The following is a 27,496-nucleotide window of genomic DNA, read 5'->3' as shown; positions in this document are numbered from 1 at the left end:
AAAGTGGACGCAAAGAAACCATTTGGGAGGCAATTGCAGAAATTAAGGTAAGAAAGAATGACAGCAGAGTCACGGGAGTGGTAACAATTTCTCATATTTAAAACACTTTAAAATAAAACTAATGCAAGTGGTTGGTGGAGCAGTTTCAGCAGTGCACTGGAAGAAAAACAGAGGAACTTTTTGCAAGTAGATGCAATACAATTGGGTAAAGCTGCCTGCTAGGGTCTGAAGTATAGAGGTGAGGGGGTTCCAGGGTGTTTGTGGTATGACCTATGTGCCGTCACATGACTGAGAGGTGGCTTCACAACTGAGTCCTGGGGGAATCAAATGATGAAATGCGCCAAGTACTTCTGACAGATGGGATACAGTGATATATGGGAAATAACCCTGGCAGTCTCTGGTGTAGGACATGCTGGTATCGGGAGAAACACTTGATTCAGGCATGCTAAAAAGGGATGGATTCCTTCAACTGAAATATTGATGGGGGTAGAATGGGGGAGGAATGTAAAGATTACAAGCCAATTAAAAGACACTAGTAGTTTGAAAAGGGTAGTTCTTAATTGGAACCAGAGACAATCTGAATCAAAATATTGATGTGGTAGTTGATTATAAAAACTAGAGAAATCTTTCTTTTACTTTCTTCTTTTCCTTCTTTTCTGTTCTGAGACATGTTCTCACATGTTTTAAGCTGGCTTTGAACTATGTAGCTGAAGATGACCTTGAATTTCTGTATTCTGGATCCTTCTGTTTTGACCCCCCCTAAGTGCTGTGGTTACAGGCATAGGCCATCATGTCTGGCTAATGTAGTGTTGGGGTAAGAGTCCAGTTTCATGTGTTCCAGGCAAGCTTTCTACCAACTGAGCAACATCCCCAACCCACTTAACTTATCTTTGGGTGCCGGCTAATCTTGGTTATTAATCCGTTTGTATCTGAAACCAACTAAAACCCAAAGTCCTGTGAGCTCCAATGAGGAATTTTCTTAATCAGACTTTTAGAAGCAGGAAGGAAGACTGGGTGGCATTTTCTTGCAGCTGCCCAGATAAAAAGGGCAAGAAAGGAAACCGTGCTTTGGTTACGTGTCCCTCACGCTTAGTGGCAACTTCATCTATGTTGTTGCCGTGTCAATCCTTTGCCGGTATTAGAACCAATTTCTTTGGGATTCCTACAGAGACTGAAGTCCAGAAGCCCTCCAGGAATCCTCCAGGCCTCCAATGCCAGGCGAGGGCTGCTGAGATGTCCAGCCTCTTGGACTGAGCAACACAGGATGCTCCGCCTTTCATGCATGAGACAGTCATTGGGATACTTGGACAGCATCCTGTGAGACACTCTAATAAATCAGATGTATATGTTTATGCTATGTATATATCATCAGTTTTTTTATTTAATGACCGCTAATAAACTTTCAGTAAGATAATAGTCCTATGGGTATATGAAGAAATAGAAAGCCTTACCTTGCAGAGTTGCACGCTGGCCTGGAGATGAGATGATGTTGAGCATGGAACCGTTAATGTTGATGCTCAATACTTTCACTGTTAGCCTGCAGTTCTCCATGTATTTAAAAAGAATTGTGAAGCAGAGCTGTTTTATCAGAAGAACATTCTTATCTTCCTTTTAATATTCAGGGTGCATCCTTAAGACTCCCAAGAATTTGGACATTCGTTAACAATTCTTGGGGTGGAAGGAGGGAGCAAAAAACGAAAACTGTAAACAAAACGGTAAATGGAAAGTTTTCTTGCTGGGCCTGATGGCATATTGCTGTACTCTCTTGAGGCTGGGAAGGGACATTTGAGGCCAGCCTGGGCTATACAGTGAAATTTATTCATTTAAAAAATTACATCAGATTAACTTTTTTCATTTGTCAATTTGTGGAAAAATTGTAATAGACATCTTTGAATTCCTGAGAGAAAATAAAAGTGAATGGGGGAGGGGGGGATACAGGTTTAGGATTTTATTCTTAATCATGTTCACACATATGTCCATGTATTTGCAAATAGTTATATACGTACATATGTTTATCACGGAGTATAATCTTGTTAAAACATTTTTGATGGTGAGGTTAGCATTGATAGAATATTTTAATATATTGCTTATCCGTGTTTTCTGACTTTTTACATAAGGCAAGTGGATTCCTCTTTAATAAGTCTCATTGGAAAGTGGGGGGGGTGAGGAATGGAATTAATAGGTAGTACTTTCTTTCACTGACAAAATGTACGAAGACATACTATCCTGACCTGACCTAGGCGGGTGGGTGCTGGGTAGAGCGAAATCCCAGCGAAAACCCCGGGGAAAGAACGGGAGATGCGGCAGTGCGCAGGCGCAGGATCTTTAGGGCGGGAGTAAGACAGCCTCCGTAGCCAATTAAAGGCCAGCGTCAGAGGCTTCTTCCTGAGAAGGCAACCGGAACTTGTGCTTCCGCTGCGCTGAGGAAAGTCGCTACCGGAACAGCAAGCGCTGAGGTGAGCGGGCGGCCGCGCTTGGCGACCGCAACCTGAGCTTCTCTCTCCGCCCCCGCGGCTGCGTCTCCCCGAGCGTGGAGCGCCGAGGTCCGGCGCGGGGCATCCTGGGAATCCCGGGCTCGCGTGCCCCCGCCCCCCCGCGTCGCTCAGCGGAGCCTGCCCGAGGCCGAAGGTGAGCCGCGTGCGGGACGAGCGGGACTTGGGAGGCCCGAGTTCTCGTCCCCACACCGACGGCTTTTGAACCGCCGTGCCCGTAGCCAGGACTGTGCCCCGTCGCCATCGGTAAAATGAAAAGAGCCACCTGGGACGGTGGGGACTGGCGGGAGGGGCGCGAGAACTCCGAGGGCATCCCGATTCCCCATTTACCAGACTTGCAGAGGGGTCCCAGGCACTGGGGACAAACTGAAACTTGCTACGCTTTCCCCCCTCCAAAGCAAACACTAGAAAGTGTGGGTTTTGCTAGTGCTAGTCAATTACGAGTTTGAAAAGCGGCTTTGAAAAGTTCAGTTTAAACCGGTGATGGGCGGATCCCGTCCCGTGGCAGGCTGTGCTCTGGGTGCTTCGCGACTTAGTGAAGCTCGGGCATTTGTACTTTGGCGCAAAAAAACTAGCAAACCCTGGAGTAAGAATTCCCGTTGCACCATTTGCCAGGCTTTTGATCTGATGTACCCAGTTTTGCACGTTGGGGATTGCCTTTGTTGTTTCTGAAATGAGGCTCAGTGTCGGCTTGCTGTGGTTGCAAGAGAACATTCGTGTTTTAGGACTATACTGAAGTACTTACGGGAAGAGGAGTGAAAAAAGAAGCAAATGGGGTGTGTGGGGGGCGTGTGGGATGACCAAACAAACAGTTGGAAACCTGGAGAGTTTGAAGAGGCTACCCTCAGATTTAACATATTCGAGATGTAATACTGGTACAGAACCCGTGTGTTACTGGCCCCGGTTGATGTTGGAAGGTGGTGTATGCTGAACTCAGATCAGTGCGAAAAAGCACTCGGGAATCTCCTCCTTGGATAATACACATAAACTCAGATTGGAATAAGCAGAGGTTATTTTGACCATATATGTTGCAGTGTTGGGGTTTATTTAGAAAGGTTATAGAATGCTATTGTGTTGATAAAACTGTACCAAACTCTTAAGATGGCGCTTCCTCCAGAAACCTTGGATAATAATAGAAGTTTGAAATTTAACAATGCTTTGGGTTTGTTGTTTGTTTGTTTTTTTGTCAAAATGTTAGAGTTTTAAGTTTTTGCTTTTGGGAACTAGTGTATAATAGAAAGCAAAAGTAATTGTGATCGGAGATTGGTAAACACCATATGTAGTTTCACTGTGGGAAAGAGTAATAAATAAGGCATATGACATTTGAGTATGTGTTCTTTTTCCCAGAGTAGGTTCCAACATGCACCTACCAAAAAATATCGAACTTGAAAATTAGTATATCATGTGCCATACAAAAGCTCCCCAAATAAAGACCCTCTTCTCTTAGTTTTTCGAATATATATATTTTGTTTTTTGAGAATTTTATGACATACATTGCCTACCCACTCCTTCCCCTCTGTTACCCTGCAGACCATCACCGTGTCTCATTCCCAGCTTCATGTACTTTTAAAATATTTACTAGTTTTTAAAGATCACATTTGCTTTCTATTATACACTGTTTTCCAAAACCAAACACTTAAAATTCTTATTATTTTGACAGCATTGTTAAATTTCAAACTTCTGCTATCCAAGGTTTCTGGAGAAAGTCCCATCTTAAGCGTATGGTGTCTTTACTTAGTCTGGACAACAAGCATGTCCTTTAACAGGTGATAAAGACTTGAAGAGATTGAAATAATTGTAAGGTTTCCAAATGCCACTGCTTTGTGTTCTGAGGATTTCCTTCATAGACCAAGTTTGCACGGCTCTGGTGTATTTTTAGTTGCTAGAGATTGTTTCACTGCTCACATGGCAGTGGCCATGATGACTGCAGCGTTTAGGTCCGATTCAGATGAGCGACAAGCTATCTGACGCAAGCCTGCAGGCTTCTGGGTGAATGGGATCAGAGCAGGTACTGTGAGGAGGATGTAGGACCTGGAGAGTCAGTGACTAAGTAGGTTTACATGGGAAAAAGCAACACTTCCATATAAGGTGATTCTGCAGTGAAAATGAACTTGCCAGTGTCCACTATCAGTTACAGAACCTGCCTTCGTACTTGACACAGAAGTCTTTGGTGCCTTTAATTAAAGGTGTGGTGGCACACGCCTTTAATCCCAGCACTGGGAGGCAGAGGCAGGCGGATCTCTGTGAGTTCAAGGTCAGCCTAGTTCCAGGACAGGCTCCAAAGCCAACAGAGAAACCCTGTCTTGAAAAACCAAAAAAAGAAAAAAAAAAACCGAAGTCTTTGGAATGTAGTTTTCTGCCCTATTCCATAAACCTAACTAGTTCTTGTCAGTTCATCCATGAAACCACAGCTTTGCTTTATCTTTTTTCTTCCTCCTTTGCCAGGGTCACCTGCCCTCTAGGGCGAATTTAGCACACCTCTTGTCTTGACTGCCTAACAAGATCAAGGCATACTTACCATCAGGAAGCTTGAAGATAGTATGGTCTGAATTCACAGTGAACTTCTGAACACCGAAGTTGTGTTGGCCAGGCTGCCTGGTCGTAGGTTGGTAACTTCCTTTCCTCATCAGTGAAGCTTCATGATACAGTGACATATGTCACAAGAGCCCCCCTCTCCCAGCACCCCTTTATTTTCAGTATACTTCGCCCAGGTCTGTCTTTGAGAAATAGACAGGTGCTGGGGGTCTTTTGTGCTCTGGAAGTTCTCTTTTTCTCTCGATGTTATTACTGTAATTATGGGTGTCTGCCTTCTGCTGGAATGGCATGGTCTCTGGATGTCTCTGCTGCACAGACACCCCGCCCCCAACACCCTAGGGTGGGGGATGGTGGCAACAGGAGATCCTAGGCACAAAGCAGAAACAACACCCTGCATATCCATCTGTAGGCTGTTACCTTTCTTTTGCCTCAGCAGACACCCAACTGATGTGGGACTGCCATAGCTTCCAGTTCCCTCAGATTGCCTTTATAGATGAGAAAGTGTAACTCTTGTTTATTTAACTTCCGTTGAAAACATCAAGGCCATAAAGGAAAATATATGGCTGTTAACATAATCTTTAATCAGGAAATAATTGATAGCCATTTCCTTTTGTAAATGTTAATTTTAAAATCCAAGATCATCTTGTCTTGGACTCTGTCCTGTCAGAAGTAAGAACATACTCAGAAGTCACTTATGGGGATTGGGATGGTGTTTTATAGTTCTGTTCTGAATCTGTGTTCTGTTTCTTTAGGTTCTTGATTGTCCACGATGGGTGAGCCACAGCAAGTGAGTGCGCTCCCACCACCGCCAATGCAGTACATCAAGGAGTACACAGATGAAAATATTCAGGAAGGCTTAGCTCCCAAGCCTCCCCCTCCGATTAAAGACAGTTACATGATGTTTGGCAACCAGTTCCAATGTGATGATCTCATCATTCGCCCTTTGGAAAGTCAGGGCATCGAACGGCTTCATCCTATGCAGTTTGATCACAAGAAAGAACTGAGAAAACTCAATATGTCTATACTGATTAATTTCTTGGACCTTTTAGATATCTTAATAAGGAGCCCTGGGAGTATAAAACGAGAAGAGAAGCTAGAAGATCTTAAACTGCTTTTTGTACATGTGCACCATCTTATAAATGAGTATCGACCCCACCAAGCAAGAGAGACCTTGAGAGTCATGATGGAGGTCCAGAAACGTCAACGTCTGGAAACAGCGGAGAGGTTTCAGAAACACCTGGAACGAGTAATTGAAATGATTCAAAATTGCCTTGCTTCTTTGCCTGATGATTTGCCCCATTCAGAAGCAGGGATGAGAGTTAAAACTGAGCCAATGGATACCGATGATAACAGCAATTGTACTGGACAGAATGAACAACAAAGAGAGAATTCAGGTCACAGGAAGGACCAGATTATAGAAAAAGATGCTGCCTTATGTGTCCTAGTTGATGAAATGAATGAAAGACCATGAAGACTATTCTTTTCTTTTAGTGAGTGGCATCATATATTAGCTTATTTTTCTCTTGGGCAGTCTTAAGAGGTATAACTAAAAATATAAAGGGACTTTTTTCTCAGTTGAAATGCTGTAGGTGGTAATTTAACAGTAAGCATAGGCAAGCAAGTATATTTGAGTAATGACCATAAAAAAACAGAATGTTTGCTATTGTATGGGATAGTCCTATTTTTGGAGTTGGAATAAAAATTTGAAGTAATAACGAACCGTCATTCTTGGGGAAAAAAAGTTACTTGCTTTAAGACTAATAAAGGGCATCAAACTGTACATAAGAAATTATAAAATGTTCAGACTTCTTCCAGAACAATACAGAAGCATTATTTTCCTGATGACTGTTCCTGCAAACTCAGCATCACAGCTTTTTTCCTCCTTGTGTTCCATAGAGTATTTGTTAGGGGCTCTCCCTTCCCCCAGTCAGGTAATCAGTCTTTAGTCACTAAGTTAATTTGCTCATTTTAGTCATTAAGATAGCTGTGTGCTAACTCTACATTTCCTTACCCCACCCCCCCATATCTATCTATGTAAGTGTGAGTGCAGTGCCCACAGAGGCTAAAAGGGAGTTGACTTCAGGAGCTGGAGGGAGGGTGGTTGTAAGCCATTTCTGTGGATGCTGAGAACCAGACTGGTACTGTACAGGAGCAGTATGCACTTGGGCCACTGACCCATTTCTCCAGCCCCTACATTAGCCCTTTAAAGCTGATCTCAGGTCTTAAATATGGAATAAGAAACTGCTAAGTGTTTACCAGATGCTCTTTTTTTCTTTTGAGTTATGTTGCTGAGATGTAGCTGACTGGCCACGTACCACATTTTCCCACACAGTGCTGTTAATCTGTGTGAGGCTATGTGACTATTCTAATCTACTTAAGATGGCAAAAGTTAAGTTTGAGTCCTTGCTTTGAATGACAGAGGCATTTTCATCAGCTGTATTTCTTAACTAATTTGATTTTATGTGAACAAGAGAAGTCTTTGGAGGCTTTTCATTTATTTATTTTATTTATTTTTGTGCTTTCTTCTGACTCTTCAACCAAGGTCTTAAGAGGGTAGCTTTGTTATCAGGCTGCCTGCCTGTCGTCTCTTAATGTGGGATAGTGATTTTCAGAATATAACTCGACCTATAACATAACTTCTCTTGGGGTCCTATTAGAAATGCAAAGTCTCTCATGCCTCACCTGAACCAACATCCCTTGAAATAGCATGAACAAGCCTTTTATGTGATTCTGATGTAACCTCAAAATGAAAGCCCACCCATAGATGTAATACATTTGGTTTCCCAGGTAACCACTTAGAATTTCTCTCAGCCTCTGGTTTGAGCGAAAGGATTTTTTTTTTCTGTCAAGGCTGTATTAGTCCTGGAGCTGGCAAAGCTCAGTTTAAGATGGTTAAGGTCCAGATCTCTGAGAAATGTACATTCCTTGCCTTCACAGATGGATGTAGGCTTTCCCAAGTGGATCCCGCTATTGGGCGGCTCTTCTCAGTCTCAGCAGTTTCATGTTGTTGTTGTTGTTGTTTTCTGGTATGTGTTTGGTAAGATCGTATCTTAGTCACTCGGCCATTCCAACATAGCCTACTCAACACCTTGCCCACATTGTCTCCTTTTGCAAATACGTATAGTAAGTTGGTAGTACTGTTCTGATCACATAACACTTATCCACAACCAACCCATTTTCATTCATAGATGAGGAAGTAGAGGTTCAGAGAACTTGACTTAACCAAGATCACAAAAGTAAATGACAGAATCGGGTTAAAAAATAGATGTTCTGTTCTGGGCAGTAGTGGCACACTGTCGTCTCTTGTTTAGAGACACCGTGACCAGGCAACTTTTATAAATAAAAACATTTAGTTGGAGTGGCTTATAGTTAAGAGGTTCAGTCTGTTATCATGGCCGGACATGGGGGCATGCAGGCAGACATAGTTCTGGAGAAGTAGCTGAGAGTCCTACATCTTGCAAGCAACAGGAAGTAGTCTGAGACACTGGGTAGTATCTTGAGCATAGGAAGCCTCGAAGCCTGCCCCCCACAGTGACACATTTCCTCTATCAAGGCCATATCTTCTAATGCCACTCCCTATGAGATTATGGGGGCCAATTATGTTCGAATTACCACATGTATGCCTTTGATCCCAGCACTCAGGAGGCAGAGGCAGGTGGATCTTTCTGAGTTCGAAGCCAGCCTCATCTACAAAGCAAGTACCTGGACTGCCAGGGCTATTATACAGAGAAACCCTGCCTTAAAAAACAAAGTAGGTATTCTGTTTCATAGCCACAGCACTGGACTTGGGTCTGTCCTCTGGTCTGTCATACTGTTAAGTCATATATGTAAAGAGATTACTCCAGTTTTTTTTTTTTTTTTTTTTTTTTTTTTTGGTTTTTCGAGACAGGGTTTCTCTGTGGCTTTGGAGCCTGTCCTGGAACTAGCTCTTGTAGACCAGGCTGGTCTCGAACTCACAGAGATCCGCCTGCCTCTGCCTCCCGAGTGCTGGGATTAAAAGCGTGCGCCACCACCGCCCGGCAAGATTACTCCAGTTTTATACTCCTAAAATCCATGCTTGTAAATACCTCAGAATACAGAGGAAACATTTGTAGATTCAGAGAGGCTTTCTTTGAACATCCTAAGAGGCATGTGTTGGTTAAGACATCTGTATCCTGAGATGTTCTTCAGACTCAAGGAAGTTGAAGCTTAAAGTTTATGGTTTCTTTGGGCTGGAGTCCATGTGGGGTGAGACACTGGCAAAAGTGTTTTGTTTTGGTACTTTTTTTTTTTCCTTTTTCATTTTCTCTCTTTATTGCTTCCTTGTCTTCATTGGTGGTAAACTTACTGTAAGTCCAGTTAATAGGCGTTAAGGACCATCCAACTGTTTCATATACGGGAGTGCTATGGCGTGACAGCAGTCATAGACGGTGGGTAAATGAAAGCACTGTGTTCTAATCCAACTTTTATATATGAATAGCAGGAATAAAATAAGGACACTGAAATTTGAATTTCATTTACTGAAGCGTTTTCTGAAGTATTTTGAGTTTTTGTACCACTTAAATGTAAAATTCTACTCTATGTGGGTTTAACATCAGACAGTAGATTCAATTTGGCTGGTGGGATTTATTTTATATCTCAAAGTATCGTCACAGAGATAGTAATGTAGGGCCAGCTGGATGACTCAGTTGGTAAAGGTGCTTGCTCAGAATTTGTCGAGGGAGAGAATGGACTCTGGGAGTTGTCCTCTAACTTCTACATACGTCACATATACTGACAGTAGTAATAAATGGACCACAGAAATAATGTCAAAAAGGAAAAACAAACGTCGGGTGGTGGGAGTAGACACCTTTAATCCCAGCACTCGGGAGTCAAGCAGGCAGATAGCTGAGTTCAAGGCCAACTTGGTCTCAGAGTGAGTTCCAGGACAGCCAAGGCTACACGGAGAAACCCTGTCTTGGAAAACAACAACAAACAAAAAGGACAAAGTAATCTTTATGGCTACAGTATATTATGCAGTAGTACTTAAAAAGCTGTGGATATGAGCTACTGTCCTCCCCACTACTCTCTTTTTTAAAGTTTTACTTTGTTTATTTTTCATATTTTGAGACAGGGTCTTCCTAGGTAGGCCTGGCTGACCTGGAACACACTACGTAGACCAGGCTGGCCTCAGACTTTTCAGGGCTCTTGCTGCTTCAGCCTCCAGAGTGTTTGCGTTCCCGGCAGGTGTCACCACACTCCTGTTTATGTTTTTCATTTGGAAATGCTTGTATATATTTACGGAGGAGAGGGTACTTCCCTGCAAGTGTGCTCTCTCTGCTGTTTCTTCTACAAACTATTAATATTTACCTTTGAAGGTTTAAGACCAGGCTTCATACTGTAATGTGACGATGCTACCAATAAGTGGCAGTCTTACTTAAGTGTCAGGCTCTGGGCATTTGCAGCCAGGATGCAAAATGAAACCTAGAGGCACTGCTTACGAACTGCTCATTTAACTCTCCTTCAAGAGTGAATTAGGCCTTTACATCTCATTGATATCTGTTGAATCAGAGATGGCTGTTGAAACACACCCATAATGCAACTGGGAGTAGTGGCTAACACCTGGGATCTCATTCTGGAGGGTGAAGCGGGTAAGAGGGTGGATTTCCAGACTACCTTGTAAGACTTTATCTTAAAAAACAAAGTACAACACACACAAAAGCCACCCCCAACAAACAAAAACAACCTTGGGTTTTAGAATTTGGGCTCTAACTATCAACTGCATATCACTGATTTGGCTTACTAGTGTCTATGGAAACCCATTTTCATTAACCCGGGAAATCACAGTAGTTATCCCAGAGTATAGTGCTGACATTAAAAGCCAGCACTCACCCTAATTTCTTTTGAAACCAATTTGACCCCAAGAAATATAGTCAGGCAAACTAGGCATGTGTAGAGTATTGTTGGATACTCCAGAGGCTAGGTGGTACTGGAGCCTGGGGCCATTGGGGATGGGGAACAAAAAATAGAAGGAAAGCACAAATAATAAAAGCAAAAAAGGGACATTATTATAGACATAGGTAGTAAGTAACAAAAGATGGATAACTTTAATGCATTAAAAATTTAGGGAAAATTGGAAAATTATTAGGAAATTATCATTATTGATAGAAAATCCCAATAATTCTCTAAGGATTAAGAAAAATGAACCAAATGTGAAGATCTTACAAAGAATCTTTCAAGTTCAGATAGCTTCTGTTGCAAACAAGCCTGGTAAACATTGCCAGTATAAACAGACCACTGCGTGTACTTGTGTGTATACACAAAGAATAAGACAGCTTTAGTTTTTTGCAGACAGTGAAGAGGATAAGCAAAACATTTCCCAATTCTTATAAAGCTAGTATAAGCAAAATATTATACTGAGACCTGCAGTATGTTTTGTTTTTCAAAAAGAATGTTTATGACCAATTTATACTTAACTGAAGAATGTGGAATAGGGAATTAATGGAGCCTGCCAAATAATGGATTTAGGAAGAAAAATCACTTTTCACAATAGATGTGAAAGGCATCTTTGAAATTTAGTATCCATTCATGAAAAAGAAAAACAGCTTGCATATCAAGAATAGAAGGAAATTTCCTTAATATAATAAACAGTAGCTCTTAAAAACAGAAAACAAAACAAAAACCTGTGGCATGTTTTATACCCTAGATGATATCTTGAGATCTTTTCTTTGAGAACAGAAATAAAATAAGAATGCCTGCTATCAAAGCTTTAAGTCCGTACTAGATTCCCTAACCAGCAAAGGACAAAAAAAAAAACTGAAAAGGAAGGAACTAAGCTTTCACTACATAACAGAAAATAATCCTCAGCATAAACAATTTTATATAACCTAACGATAATGGATTAGTAAACATTTAATTGTTGCAGAAATGTTAAAAAAATGGTTGCAGAAATCAAAAAATACATTTTACTTCAGTATTTGATAAGCCAAAATAAAAATTAAATGATGCTATGTAAAATAGCTTCAATAATATAGAACACCTAGAAAAAACATCTAGAAACAAATTCTTATAGAGAATTCATTTTATTAAGATAATTTTTAAAAATCAACCTAAATATAGGTCGAGCGAAGACATGTTTGTGGATTGGACCCCGAGCTTGTAAAGAGGCCAAATTTGTCCTGATTTCATTTGTATCTCTACTGCAAGTTAATAATTTTTTAGCATATTCTAACATTTGATAAACTGATTCTAGACTTTGTTAAAAGGACCCAGAGAGCCATACTGCCCTTCAAGGAGAATAAAGAAAAGGGTTTCCCCTGATGCCAGCGTCTGTCATCATGCTACTGCTATGTAAGGAAAATGTTGCATTGACAGAAAGAGAAATAGACAATTAGGCCAGAAATCCATGTCTGTATATCATGATGAAGCACCATGGAGATGACGGTACAAAGTGAGGGAAAGGGCTGGAATTTCAATAGATGGGGTTGGAATAGAACATGCAAAACTCAGCTCCAGGGAATTAAAGATTTACCTACAAAACTTACTATTATTTTTAAACAAGTTATTTATGCCTTAATTAAAAAATGGAATCACAATTGGGAGAGATGACTCAGCAGGCAAAGGTGCTCTCCCCTAAACCTGACTACCTGAATTCAATACCTGGGCCCCATATGGTGGAAAGGGAGAGCTAGCTACCTCCTAAAAGTTGTCCTCAGACTTTGATGTGTCAGGTGAGCCCAACTGGACCAAGAAGCCAGCTGGCTTTAAGATGCTTCAGGCCACTGTCTTTGCTCCTTTTCATATTAGTCAAGTATTTGAACTAATATAGGCAAGTATTTTTTAAACCTCTGAATAAGAGAAGTACTAAAATAAAATACAAAAATGTACGATTCACAAGAGAAAAGATTGGTCTGTTCCATTACAACAGAATTAAATTGTGTTCAGGAGATGGAGAGACGTCTCAGCAGTTAAAAGCACTTGCTGGACTAGAGGATCCCAGTTCGGTTCCCAGCACCAACATGGGCTGACAAACATCTGTAACTCCAGTCCCAGGGGATCTAATACCTTCTGACCTCTACAGGTACTAGGCATGTACAAAGTGCACATGCATATGTGCTTGTAAACCACACGTACACAAATCTGAAAGAGGGAGGGAGGGACTGAGGGAGGAAGGAAGAAAGAGAGAGAGAAAGAGAGATTGTGTTCCCAAATGATACGCTGAAATGCTACAGTGTGGGGGAAAATATTTGCAACAGATGAAATCAGTAGAGGAATGACATTAAAAAGTTATAGATTATTTGTATTAATCAATATGAGACACACAGAAACCCAACAGACTGGGTAAAGGACTTGAACAAGTATTTCTCTAAAATTAAATTCAAACGCTGTATAAACAAGAGTTGCTGGTTAGTCACTAGGGATGTACAAGATAAAGTCATATGACATGTTCCCACATTCTTACCAGTTTTTGAAAAACCATAGAAATCAAAACCACAAACAAAAAATCCAGTTCTGGCAATACCGCAGCTCAAAAAGATCTGTATTTTTTTTTCTTCTTGAGACAGGGTACTTGCTTTGTAACCCAGCCTGTCCTCAAATTGTGTTCCTTCTTCAATCTCCCTGTTTGGATTACAGGTGTGCACTATGCCACCCAGCAAAATATATTCCATATGCTGTTGGTGAGAATCTTGGAAGCTAACTGAACATTATGTAACAAGATTCCAGGGTTTTGTGCCCTCTGATCCATTAACTCTACTTTTAGAAAGGCGTTCCAAAAACTCGTGAATATCAGCATTATTCTATTCTCACATTACTATGTGAGAATGTCCCGAGTGGCAGTGTGTGTCACTGAAATGAAAACAAAACGTTGAAAGCAGAAGGGACAACGACTCTTTTGAGAAGTCCACACCCGTGTTCAGGAGTGTGCCTTAGTTTCATCCTGAACACATTTCATATCTTAACCCTAGCACTTAAAACCTATTAAACCCTTTTGCTAAACACCCAACTGTACTTAAAAAAAAATAGGATGTCCCCATCTGCCTAAGCTAGGTCCTCTGCCGACAGACCCCGGCTGCTTTCAACCTTGATTAGAGAAACATCTTTTTACAGTGGGCAGCGGTCAAATGGATGATGTAGAATGGTCAAGATGCTGAGCATGAGACTGAGTCTCAGCTGTAAACAGGACATTTATATTAACAACTTCACCTTCTCTTCCCGGGATCAGGGACAGAAAGAATGTAACAGTGGGAAGATGGGAGGAGTGTTTTGTGCGGGGTGCTGTCTTCTGAACCTGAGATGGCAGTGCAGTCATGAATTCCCAGCATCAGTGGGTACTTGTTAAAAGACCTCCACAAGATCAAGCCAACCACAATCACCGCGGAGATGAGGTACATAGTCTCAGTTCCCACTCATCACAGAGTAGTCTTTAGTGGTTGGTAACTGAGAGAGGAACTATCAACTTTGCGGAAGATGTGATCACTGGTAAGTTTTCCATGTTCCGGTGGATGACCTCACACCCAGGCAGATAAAAACAGCACTAACTGGGCTTAATGACTTACCAAACAAAACAGAAGCTCCCTGAAGTTGGGAAGGAGTTGAAGATATGAGAAAGATGGAAGGGGGGGAACAGTATCATCATATTTCTTGTACACTTGTATGAAATTCTCAAAAATGAAGGAAAACAAGGAAATGGGCAATTTGAACTATATTCGTTCCCAGAAAAACTTTTCAATAGCAACTTACAAGGACACAAATAGCCAGGGAGGATCTAACAGATACGCTGTCCTGTTAAAGAGATGACAAAACACCACAGTTCACGTGATTTCACTCATAAATTGTTGAAAACCAAGAAGAGCTATATGCATAAATTTGAGAATCATACATAAGTAGTGAAGTTTTAAAAAAGACAGAGAGGGGACTGGCAGTGTGCACAGTCGGTGGAGTGATAGTGTAGCGTGCTAAAAGCCCTGGGTTTGAGCCCTAGCATTGGGTTTGGTGGTGCATATTTGTAATCTAAGCCCTGCAGAGGTGGAGAAAAGAGAAGTTCAAGGCCATTTTAGGATACATAGAGTGTTAGAGGCCAGCCTGGGATACATAAAACTGCATAACAAAACAATCCCAAAAAACTTTATCACGACAAAATTGCATTGCAATACCAAGGATAACACCTACTTAGAGAAGCAAAGTGTTGTGGTCAGGAAAGAATGGATGACTTGGAGTTAGGCTTCAAATGGGCTTTAGCAGAGTGGCTGTATTTTCAAATCCAGATTTGCTTGAATATTGCTTTATAAGTATTGCATAGTCCGTACATTTGTGTTTATGCAGCATTCTATTATAGTTTCCATTAAACAAACTTTAAACCTTAAAGCCATATTGTGAAACCATCTTCCAGCCCCTTTATCGGAAAACTATTGTCTGACAAGAAGATTTTGACAAAGACATGGAGTATCAGAAGGATTCTTGCTGCCAATGAACACGGAAAAGAGATTAGCACTTTGGAAGACAGCTAAGCGTGTTCTTGTAAAGAGGATGTCTTTGATCAGAGAAAAATGATCATAGAGCAGGGATGAAGACAGGAAGTAGTAAGATGAGATGAAAGCCTAAAAGGTACCTCACCAGGACTGACTGGTGGTGAGTGTGTCTGTGAACGCAAGAGAAGGAGAGCTTAGCTGTCTAATCCTGGGAAACTGTTAGTGAGCTGGCAGAAAGAAGAGAGCCGTACTGGAGAGCAGTATAAAGGGCAAGTCATACCACTTCCCATCTGCATGGCTTCTGTGGGCAATAGCGGGATCTCCATTTTCAAGATGAGACTAGATAGGATTTTCCACAGTGAGTCACAGTTCAGCAGAACGTTCTCGCTGGTGGATGCTTTTCATCCTTTGCAGCTGCATGGCTGGAGCCTGCGGGAGCTGGTGAGGGGTGTTCTCTTCACGGCCTTCTCCTCTCGTGATGAGGACATTGGCTGTTTCAGAGAGGATCTGACTTCTTGTAGACCAGTGAATGTGGCAGCTGAGAAGACGACTTGTCCTCACTGGGCCACTGTTTTCTGTGCTTCTGGGTAAAGAACACTGGAGAGGGTGCTAAGTACTCTTGTATATGCTTGAATGTGACCGAAAGCTTAAACTCTCTATCATCCATTCATAATTATCAGATATAAAAACTCTACATCATCTCCTTAATTTTGTTAAGTTCAAGTCCTTGTGAAGCACACACTTCATTCTCTTTTACAAAGAACAAGAATACGTAATTTGTTTTGTTTTGTTTTTATTGTTTTTGAGACATGGTCTCTTGTGTACTAGACTGGCCTTGCATTCTTGATACTCCTTTCTCTGCTTCATAAGTTCTGGAATTACAAGCTTGGTTTATTGGGTACTTGGGATAAAACCCAGGACTTCATCTATGCCAGGGAAGCACTTTACCAACCTAATTATATCTCTAGTCCAAGATCCACACTTATTTGGGAAGATGATCATATTAGTATCTGTCCTTGTTGGCGCAATAAAATATCCAACAGAAAACAATTTGAAGGAGAGAGTTTATTTTTGCTCAGTTTGAGGCTACAATCCAATACTTTTTTTTTAAAGATATACAGTATATAACCATTATCTCCCAGCTAGCCCACACACAGCAAGACACTGAAGCTTCTTACTCCTGCTTAATTATAACACAGAACCTACTGGCCAGCCTCTCCCTTTTCTCTCCGTCTCTCTGTAGCTTCTGGTAACTTCCACTCTATTCTCAGTTTCCACTGTCAACGTTGTTAGATTCTACCTATGAGAGAGAAGCAGCATTTACCATTCTCTGCCTGGCTTATTTCACTTAGCACAACGACCTCTGACCCCATCCACAGCACTGCAAATGGCAGGGTTTTAGCATTCCATGGTGTATACATATCACACTTTTTTCATCCATCAACTGACAGATGTTTAGGCTGTTTCCATTTCTTAGTTATTGGGAAGAGTTTTGGAATAACAAGTGTGTGCAGATGTCTCTCTGAATTATCCATTGCATTTCCCTTGAGTGTATACCCAGTAGGGGAATAACTGGATCATAGAGTAGCTCTCTTACAGTTTTTAAGGAACCTCTGTGCTTTCTTCTGTAAGATTGTACTCATTCACTTTCCCGCCAACAGTGTGCAAAGGTTTTCTTCTTGCCCCTCCCTCCCCTCGTGAGCATCACTTAGACGTTTTTAAATAGCTATAGTGAGATGCTATCTCTTTGTGATTTTGACTGGTATTTCTCTCATCAATGTGTTGGACATATTTTTTTCATTTATCTGTTGATGTTTTCTCTTGAGATGTGTCTTTTTAGATCTGTTGCCAATCTTCGATTTGGATTATTTGAGAGAAAAGGTTGCTGTTGGGCTTTTAGAGTTCACAATATATTCTGGAATCAGCCTCTTATTAGGTGTAGAGTTTACAAATATTATAGATCATTCTGTAGGTTGTTTCTTCGCTCTGTTGATTTTCCCCTTTGTTGTATAGACCATTTTTAGGTTTAGATACACTCCCATTTGTCTATTTTTGCTTTTGTTCCCCGTGACTTTAAGGTCTTAACTAAAATTTTTTTGTTATTATTTCAAACATCTTAAGGCTTTTCTACTGTTTTGTTCTAAGACTCCTTCCCTCCCTCCCTCCTTCCCTCTCTGTGTGTGCATTTCTATGTAAATCTTAGATTTGTTTTTTTCTAGTCCTGTCAAGAATGTCATTTCCATTTTGATAGGATTCCATTAACCTGAATTAGTACGAACATATAACAACAGTATTGATTTTTCCAATCCAACTTATCAGTGTTTTATTATTTTTATTATAGAGATATTTCACCACTGTGGTTAAATTTATTCTGAGATATTTATTCACTCATCTGTTTTGTAGCTATTATAAATTAGATTTCTTCCTTTAAAATATTTTTTATTTTGAGAAAGATTCTCCTCAAAATTCACATGAGGTCAAGGATAACTTGAACATTTGATCCTCTTGCCTCTATCTCCCAAGTTCTGGGATTACAGGTGTGTAATTTTTTTGTGGCACTGAGTATCAAACCCAGAGCTTCAAACTTTCAAGACAAACCCTAAGCCATATCCCCAGAACCAAGACTTCTTGTTTTCTTCTTTTCTACTTCAGCCAACTTGTTATGTTTTCAGAGTTACTCTCAAACTTGATATACTCTTCCTCTGGGGTCACAGGTACGCATCCTCATATCCAGCTGTTTTGAGCATTGTGTTCACAAAGGACATTAGCCTGTAGCATTCTTTTTGTTGTTGTTGTTGTTGTTGTTGTCTCCTCATCTGTTTTGGCTATGGGGTAATGCTGGTTTTGTGGAAGGTGTTTAGGAGAATTCCTTCCTATCCTATGTTTTGGAATCATTTAAGGAAAATTGGTTATCAGTTAAAATGTGTGCAGGTGCCCACAGAGGTCAAAAGAGGACATCAAATCCCCTGGAGCAGGAGTTACAGGTGATTGTGAGTCATGTCGTCGTGTGTGTCGTCCCCACCACCACCTGCCAAGTGTGTATGCTGGGAACCAAACCTGGAGAAACAAGGTTTCTTTGTGTAGCTTTGCAACCTGTCCTGGAACCGTGCTGGCCTCGATCTCACAGAGACCTGCCTGCTTCTGCCTCCCGAGTGCTGGGACTGAAGGCGACTGCATACACTCCTAACTGCTGCACTATCTTGTTAGCTCAATAGGTGACTTCTTATTACCAAGTTAGTCTTGTTACTTGTTATTAATCCTCTCATCTTCTCAGTTTCTTCCTAGTTCTCGTATAGGTAAACTGTGTAGTTCTAGTAATTTCTCTGTTTCTTCTGTTATCTTTATCACATTTGGTCTCTTACACAGCTTTCTTAACTCGTTTGTAGGTGCATAAATATCTCTCCCAGGGAGTGCGTCTGTGGGGAGACAGGGCTGGAGGATCTTCTTTAACCATCACCCCCCTGTATTGTTCTCACACTGCAGCTTTCATTTGAGAATGTCACTCTTGTACTGTTTTCAGGACCTTAGGTTTGGGGAGGTGGCTCAGGTGCCAGCCAGTGAGCACTCTTTGTTGCTGTTTGTTTTGATTCTTCAGAGACTGTGATTGTGGAGAAATGAATGTGTGATGGTCAGGTTGGGCCGTTAAAGAAGTGCAGATCACCATATTTTCATGGAAGCAACCAAGTAATTGGTTCGGTTTTGTCAGTTGTAGTGAGGAGCTGCGGGCAGGCCTGCTTTTCGTCCCGCCCGGCTCCCGCATGGTTAGCTTTACACCCGAAATAACAACACACAAATTATATTTATTTAAATACTGCCTGGCCCATTAATTTCAGCCTCTTACTCACATCTTGACTAACCCATATCTAATTAACTGTGTAACACCACGAGCGGTGTCTTACCGGGAAAGATTCAGCATGTCTGACTTGGCATGAGATGGCTTCATCGCATCTGGCTCACTGAGGAGAGTCATGGCAGTCTGCTCAGAGGGGAGAGGCGGAGCAACTGTCTGAGCCATCTACCTCACTTCCTTTTTCCTGTTCTGTCTACTCTGCCTATCTAAATTTTGCCCTATCAAAAAGCCAAGGCAGTTTGTTTATTAACCAATAAGAATCCTCCATCAGTCAGTAAATTTGTGTTTCCTTGGAGCCAGTTTTAGTTGGGTTTTCTGTCATTTGCAGTGTTAAAAAAATGCTGAGTGTTGGGGAGGCAATGTTGGCAAATCAAGGTTGGAGTGTGCTGAAACCATACTCAGGGAGGTGGCTGCTGGCAAGGTGGGAGCTGTCTTTGTAATGTGTCGAAAACACCTTTTCCGGCACCCATGGAAAGCGAGGCATGGTGGTGCAAGCTTATAATCGGAACCAAAGATGAAGGAACCTCAGTGAGTGGGCAGCCACTCTTGGTGAGTTCCAGGCCAGTGAGGGATCCTATCACAAAAGATGCTCTTTCTAAAGGTGATGCTTGAGGCTCTTCATCTGGTTCCACGCTCACGAAACACATCCCATATGCAAATGCGCTTGGACACACACATGCATCTATCAACACATGGACATGAATACACATACATTAATGGAATTTTTTTAAAAACGAGTTTTAAGGTACATAGGTGATATCCAGCACTTTTTAAAGGGAATCACATAGCTTGTTGCCTTCTGGAAATCGGAAGAACCATCTCTGTAATGATTGTTATGTCTCTTTAAGGGACAAGCCACACCCACTCTCTCCCCCATTCGCTGAGGCAGGCTGATCTTCAGCTTCCGGCCTGAGGCTCACTCTCTTTTCCAGCTTCTGCCTCTCTCCCCACTTCTCCCCTTCCCCCTTCTGTCTCTCTCTTCTCTTTCCCTCTCCCCTCTCCCTCTCTCTCTCTCTCTCTCTCTCTCTGCTCTTCTCCCCTTCTCCCTTCCCCCTCCATAACCTCCTGAATAAATATCCAACCTCACTCTGCATGGTGTGCCTATCTATGTCTCTGTCTCTTGCCCGCCTGCCACATGTCTCCCTGCCTGGGACCAGCCACTGCTCAGGGACAGGGGGATGGTGCTTAGAGGCATTCAGAATGGTCCAGCATTTTTAATTTTTCCATTACATTTGGTTCTGTGACTTGGATAGACTCTCCTGCCCCGAACCTTTCTCCTAGGATTGGGATCCTGAATCAGGTATTTTTTTTTCCACAACCACGTGTTCCATATGCCTGAGCGAGGTTTCTACAATGTGATTTCTATTCATATGACCGGCTTCGATTGGTGTTTCCCCTATTCTGCTATGGTTGCTTCCCTCAGCTTAAATTGTGTTTGGAAAGGCCCAGAGCCAATCCACCTGTGACTGAGGGCCCAGGGTCCCTCAGATCCTTCTTTCTCTCTTTTTTCCCCCATTTCTTTTCTTTTCTTTTCTTTTTTCCCCCCTCACTGTAAAAGGCCACTTGAAGCGGCCTCTGGCCTCTCTGGCTTCTGAGTCACCCCGACCAAATCCAGCCAGGCCATAGCACCACACCTGGGGTCAGGGGACGCCTGGCCCATGGGTCCTGTGGTGTATGCACTGATTTGCACCCCACCTATAGGAGGAGATGCTGCCGTTATAGGCCTTGTGGTATCACCGTTTTGTGGGTTTTCACAATTTCAGCTGTGGGTAGCAAGCCATCCATGTCCATCCCCCCTGAGGTGGAAGCCTTTTAGAGGCCCCAAACCCCAGGCCTTAATGTCCTACTTCTTCAGCTCGTACCCTCACTTGCCGCTGTCCCACCAGCTCCACTTTTATGGGAGCTTTCTAACTACTGTCTGTGGGAGCTTTCTGACTACTATCAGCACACAGGCAAATGGACCCTGTCATGGTTACTGCTGCCAACAAGATTGGTCAGATCCATGAGGCGGCTTTTTTCAATTCCAGCCTTTTGCTCCCCGCTGCAGCTTGTGGCATGGCGGATCAGCAATAGGGCAGATCACGCCTCTTGGTCTCTCTTATTATTAAGCTCAAAATCCCTGCAGCTCAAAAATTGTGGCTTTTCCATCTCTTATTGAGCTTAAAACCCCTACAGCTCAAAAATTGTGGCTTTCATCAACATGTGACTGCTGCCATTTTGACTGAGGGCATGTGACCTCATCACCATCTTAACTGAAGTCAGGTGACTTCACCGCCATCTTAACTGAGTGGCTTTTCCATATAACATGTGGCTGCTGCCATTTTGACTGGGGTCAGGTGACTTTGCCGACATCTTGGCTCAGGTGACCAAGTTCTTCCATCTTTTCTAAAGCATGCCCTGTCTTGTCCCCCAGTTTACTTATGTTTTTTTCACTAAATTCCTCTTGTTGACTCTGTTGCATGTGTTTTGAGCAGTGGCATGCCTTTGGTAGGGCTAAGAGCATTCACTTTGCCTAATTCCTGTTCACTCTCTCTGTGTGTGATCATACATGTAACTTAAATGTACCTATGCTTAATGTTATAATTGTTCATTGCATGTCATTTCAAACTACAAAAACAATAAATCTCATGTTTTAAACTGGTATGCACTTTTAAGTCTCTTACAAAAATATTTATATTTAATCCAACCCTCATTTAAAATAAATATATTAAGCTGTTCTCTACTAGTGTCAGCCCTGCCATTAACCTTATGTTGCAAGCAGTTTTTTTTCTTCTTTCTGTCTTTTTACGAGTGTAAATCTTACCTTTTAAGAGCCAGTACAGTCAAGCTTGGACCCAGCTCTCCAGGCAGATTCTATACTGTAGTTATATCTAATAAAAAGCCCTCAACTGCTCAGAGATCTAGAAAATATGGCATTTAAATATTTAATTATTAAAAACTTTTCATAACGAAAAGAGACAGGCTGGCTCCTAGCACTCTACTTCCTCCAAAGAAGACAGAAGACAAATGGGCACAATGTCCATCTGCAATTCACTTCAACTGCCAAGCGCTGACCATTGGGAAAAACTGCCTTTCATCTAAACTAAAGATCTCCAGACGTGGACAGAATTGCTGGAATCAACAGCCTAGCTGCTCAGGTCAAGGTAGGCTTGCCTTCCTACAAATTTCTTAGTCCACAGGATCTTCTGGAGCCTGGCAGGTCCTGCGCTAAACAGAAGAAGGCAAATACAACCTTCAGTGACTATGAAGAACTCTAAGGAGTAGCTCTAGGTGCCAACCAAATAAGTTCTATGTCATTTTTAATCAGTAACTCAAGTAAAAATTTTATCCTTCTCAAAGATCTCTGATGCAGTTTGACAGCTGAGAGGTTTTGTCAGTTTAAAAGGACAATCTCACCAAACAAATTTCAGTAAAATACAAATACAAGACCTGCAAGTTATAAAGGTATGAGGACAAATACAAGTTATCAAACTTCTTTCTCATGCTGCCTTCCATAATCTTAAGAATACTTTTCATTATACAAAAATATCTGTCAAAGTCATTCTGACATAAATATGCTACTGTTTATACAATGTGTATGTCTAAAACTTCTGTTTTCACAAACCCAAAGAATTCTTTTGAGTTCCAGGGAGCCGAATTGAAGGATCCACCTTAAACAGGTGTAAGAGACACCAGACATTTGCATGCCACAAACACCGGACAGGAGCAAAGAGACCAGCTAAGCCAGGATGTGGCCAGCACCCAGCCTTCTCAGGTTCCCCCCAAAGATGACACCCACAAATAAGCAGAAAGAAGTCTTAAGAATCTGCCACCCCAATTCCTTTAATCTGTGGTGCCTAACCTTCTGCCTTTTTATTATAAAAAAGAGATGAGAATGTAATGATTGTTCAGTCTCTTTAAGAGACAAGACACGCCCACTGTCTCCCCCATCCGCTGAGGCAGGCTAATCTTCATCTTCCAGCCTGAGCTTCTCTTTTCTGTCTTCCTCTTGGAGAGACAGATTCTGCCTCTCTCCCCACTTCTCCCCTTCTCCCGCTTCTGTCTCTCTCTTCTCTATCCTCTCTCTCTCTTTCTCTGCTCTTCTTCCCTTCTCCCCTCCCCCTTCATAACCCCCTGAATAAATATCCAACCTCACTCTGCATGGCATGCCTATCAATGTATCTGTCTCTCTTGCCTGCCTACCGCTGTCACATGGAGACCTGGAGATCTGCTGCATGGTCTCATGAGCTGTCCCTGCTTGGGACTGCTGCTTTCTGCAGCAAGCTGCTGGGGAGCTTGCAGCAAATTCATTTCAGTCTCAAGGTTGCTTAGTTTATGATTTTATCCTTAATATCAACCTCCATAGCTATGAGATTCATTGTCTATGCAATCTCCTGATCTGATTTAAACACAAATATGTTGTTGATCTAAGTACGTAGTGCAGGAGCCCCACTTTTAGTGATCGGTCGTTGTGTGGACTCTGCAGTCATGCACCCTAGACTCTGACCAGTATGAGCTTGCCTGGCAGCCCTGTTGGGACCACACCACATTCCCCTATCTCCTGACCTGGGTAAAATCTATAACTTCCACTCTATGAATTCTGTCAAGTGGCCCTTAGTCATTTATTATTGTGTAATTTGAACTAGAGATGATTGCAGTATTTTCATTTGAAACTTGGAGGCTATCTTTCAGAAGTCTGAGGTTTTCCGCCACTTTTCCTGGTAATTAAGGGGTAAGCAGAGACTCACCCTTCATCCGCAGCAGAGTCCTTCTCCTTCACATGCTCATAGCAAGCACACCCCAGCTGGCTGGGAACAGCTATGGCGTAGCCTTCCTTATTTTTCAGTTGTTTGAGACAGGGCTTCGCTGCGTAGCTTACCGTGGCTGTGAGTTCACAAGCTACCTTGCCCAGTTTAGGACACAATTTAGAATATGAGAAACTATAAAGGGCTTCAGTATCTAAAATCCATTCAAAGACTGTTTTCCAAACTACAGACTCCCAGAGCACTTGGTTACAGAATCATTGTTTATGGGTGGGCCTTTTATAATCGCCTTTGCAAATGAAGACAGGTGTGAAGTATGAATTTCAAAGGATCAACTTTTTGAGACTGGTTTCGCTTGAACTTGCTAGGTGGCAGAGGATGACCTTGAACTTCTGACCCTCCCCTGTCTCTACCTTCTAAACACTGGGATTAGTAGGTTTTTGTTTGTTTTTCCGACTCAGGTTTTCTCTTTGTAGCCCTGTCTGTTTTGGAACTAGCTCTATAGACCAGGCTGGCTTCAAACTCACAGCGATCTTTCAGCCTCTGCTCCCAAGTACTGAGATTAAAGGCCTGCACCACCCACCATGCCTGGCTAGGATGACAGTTTTACAGCTGTCGGCCACCATTTGTGACTCATGAAACGGTGAGGATCACGTAGGAAAGCACCCTACTGTGTCTCTCTTCCCCCATTGAGACAGGATCTCATACAGTACTTCATGATGATTTAGAACGCACAATGTATCCCAAGGTAGTCTTGAACTCACGGTAATCTTTCTGCCTCAACTTCCTCGGTGCTGAGATTAGCAGCGTGAACCACCATGACCAGTTTATTTTCATCCAGTGGAATCCTTGTGTCTGTAGCAAAAAAATGAGATGACTATACAGGAGATAACAGTTTTCAGAACCTTGTGTTAAAACTGAAAGCTGTGGACTGACCAAAATGGTATCTCTAGCTATGCAGCAATCAGGCAGAGATATGCAGCAATCAGGTAGAGATAGGCAACAATCAGGTAGCTGTGTTGCGATATCAAATACAGAGCAAGCTGGAAGTATTAAAAAAGAAAAAAAAATCAGCCTGAAGCACACCAAACCTCTAGAACTAAACTTCCCTTGCAGGCGCTCTAACAGAAACAGGAAGTGGAGTCCATGACACCACAGGGAAACAGGCAAGCCCAGAATGCTGCCATTGCACAGAGAACTGGCTTCTAGAACCAGCAAGGGACTGGGAAATGCAGGGCAGATTGTCATCAATGAAGAGAGAGGTTGCTGCATGTGGACTCCTTGTCTGAGCCTGGATAGAAACAAATCAATTAAATAATATTTTGGAGCCAGAAGAATTTGGTTACGATCTAACATGAGGAATAGAAAATCATCGAGAGTTTTCTTTGTTTTGAGTGGCAGTGAACCACGGCTACACAGAAGGATTTCCTCTTTTTGGAAGTAGATGTACACTGTAGTCTGAGGTGGTGCTGAAACACGTCTATCATCTTTTTAAAAATTACTTTTTAAAAAGCAAATAAAAGACAAAAGATACAAGGAATAAAACGTGTTTTGATACTCCATTTTGCCAAAACAAGGAAAGTCAGCTCAGCGGTTCACAGTGACGTCTGTGTGACCCTGACAACCCAAGTCGAATCCCTGGAGCCTACAGTGAAGGAGAGAACCAAGTCCTGGAAGTGCCCTCTGACCTCTGCACACAGAGGAGCTCCTTAGCCCCTCCCCCATCTCTGTCTGACACTCCTCCCCTTCTCTTCTGTTTCTGTTCCCCTGTATCTCTCCCTCCCTCCCTTCTTCCATCCCTCCTTCCCTCCCCCTCCCCCCCTCACTTAATGAGAAGGGGTAAGACTATAGTTCACTTGTTCTGTATGTTTCCAGAGACTTGAGGAAAGTAGGAGTCTAAATAATTGCAATACATGGGAAATGGGGTGGGAACAAGGTTCCTAATGTAAGTTTTTCATATTCCTGTAACTTTTTACCCATTTGAACATGTAGCTGGCTTGAATGCTCTTTGTTTTTCAGTAGTTTACATGTTTGAAAGATGCTGAGGCCTTCAAGAGATGAAGCCAAGGGGAAATAGAATGGGTCTCAGGGAGGACACCATTCTTAGAGGGACGGAAAGCCTCACCTGACTTGCTGCTTCACCACGTGATCTCTCCCTCTGGCACGCCTGCCTGTCTCTGCGAAGTTATCCCAGAGCTGAGCCCATACTGATGCCGTGACTTTGAGCCTCCAAAACTGTCCTGGATAAAACTCTTACATTACTTCATCTGAGTATCATTACGATAGAAAATGGACTAGGACCTGGGAGATGGCTTAGTGGGTAAAGGTAACACCAAGCCAAAAGGTCCGAGTTTGACCTGGGACCCACGTGGAGGAAGGAGAGAACTGGCTCCAACAGGTTGTCCTGGAACCTTCATGTTAGCATTCTGTACCAAAAAAATAAGTGAATCAAAATGAAAACAATAACCAAAAGAAAATGAATTAAATATTACTTGTTTTTTTTTTTAAAAAATAAATAACTCAATAAAGTATTGACTGTTTTAGGCAATACTCATATGTGTAGGCAAAAATGCCCTCAAGGACTGTAATTTTGATTAGTTGTTTAACAGATTATTTCAGTTCTGTTCTGTGGAAACTATAACGTATCTCCACAGAGGGCTTTATTGTATTTCTGTTTTTTTTCCCCCTCTTGTGTTGTTTATTGCTAAACATAGTTATTTTTGATGCTGATCTTGTGTTTTAACATAACAAAAAGCCCACTAAGAGGTTAAAAAATTAACATAAAAAATCAGAAATGAGTCTCTCATTTACAAATAGAAAAAGGGGTAGGTGGATAGGTGGACCTTTGCAGACTTTTTCATGGCTGCCTTTAATAAATTATACACACACACAAACACACACACACACACACACACTCATATATATATGATGGAGGAGAGTTATCTGTCTATGTTACTTTCATTGGTTAATTAATAAAGAAAACTGCCTTGGCCCTTTAAGAGACAGAAAATTAGGTAGGCGGAGTAGAGAGAACAGAATTGTGGGAAAAAGGAAGCAGAGTTGGGGAGAGCTTCAGGCAGTCGCCATAGTGAGTCGCCATGCTTCTCTCCCAGATGGATGCAGGTTAAGATCTCTCCTGGTAAGCCACACCTCGTGGTGCTACACAGATTACTAAATATGGGTTAAAGGAAGATGTGAGAATTAGCCAATAAGAGGCTGAAACAATGGGCCAGGCGGTATTTAAAATAATACAGTTTCCGTGTAATTATTTTGGGCAAAGCTAGCTGGGTGGCAGGACACAGCCCGCCGCTTCCTTCTACATATATATATATATATATATATATATATATATCTCAAATTGATGTTTTACAGAACTGCTCACAGAAATGGGCATGAGGGACCGTATGTACAATGCTAGTTCTTAGGCAGAAGAGGCATGGAGGATGAGAA

General features: G+C 42.0%; 1 protein-coding gene across 3 annotated transcripts; it reads left to right on the top strand.

Moving 5' to 3' along the window:
- The first annotated feature begins 2,393 nt into the window (after nucleotides 1-2,393).
- On the top strand, nucleotides 2,394-6,746 carry Med7 (mediator complex subunit 7). 3 transcript variants are annotated; one of them, XM_038327239.2, is made up of 3 exons: nucleotides 2,394-2,456; nucleotides 4,938-5,097; nucleotides 5,780-6,746. In XM_038327239.2, the coding sequence occupies exon 3, from the start codon at nucleotides 5,797-5,799 to the stop codon at nucleotides 6,496-6,498; it is 702 nt and encodes a 233-aa protein (XP_038183167.1). In that variant the 5' UTR covers nucleotides 2,394-2,456; nucleotides 4,938-5,097; nucleotides 5,780-5,796; the 3' UTR covers nucleotides 6,499-6,746. The 3 variants fall into 3 exon arrangements, with proteins under 3 accessions (XP_038183167.1, XP_038183166.1, XP_038183165.1); XM_038327238.2 differs by having other exon boundaries at nucleotides 2,406-2,628; XM_038327237.2 differs by having other exon boundaries at nucleotides 2,406-2,738.
- The last annotated feature ends 20,750 nt before the right edge of the window (nucleotides 6,747-27,496 follow it).

This window comes from Arvicola amphibius, chromosome 4 (genome assembly GCF_903992535.2).
Source record: "Arvicola amphibius chromosome 4, mArvAmp1.2, whole genome shotgun sequence".
Lineage (NCBI taxonomy): Eukaryota > Metazoa > Chordata > Mammalia > Rodentia > Cricetidae > Arvicola > Arvicola amphibius.
The sequence above is the reverse complement of the archived record's forward strand: the minus strand, read 5'-3'. Positions and strand labels throughout refer to the sequence as shown.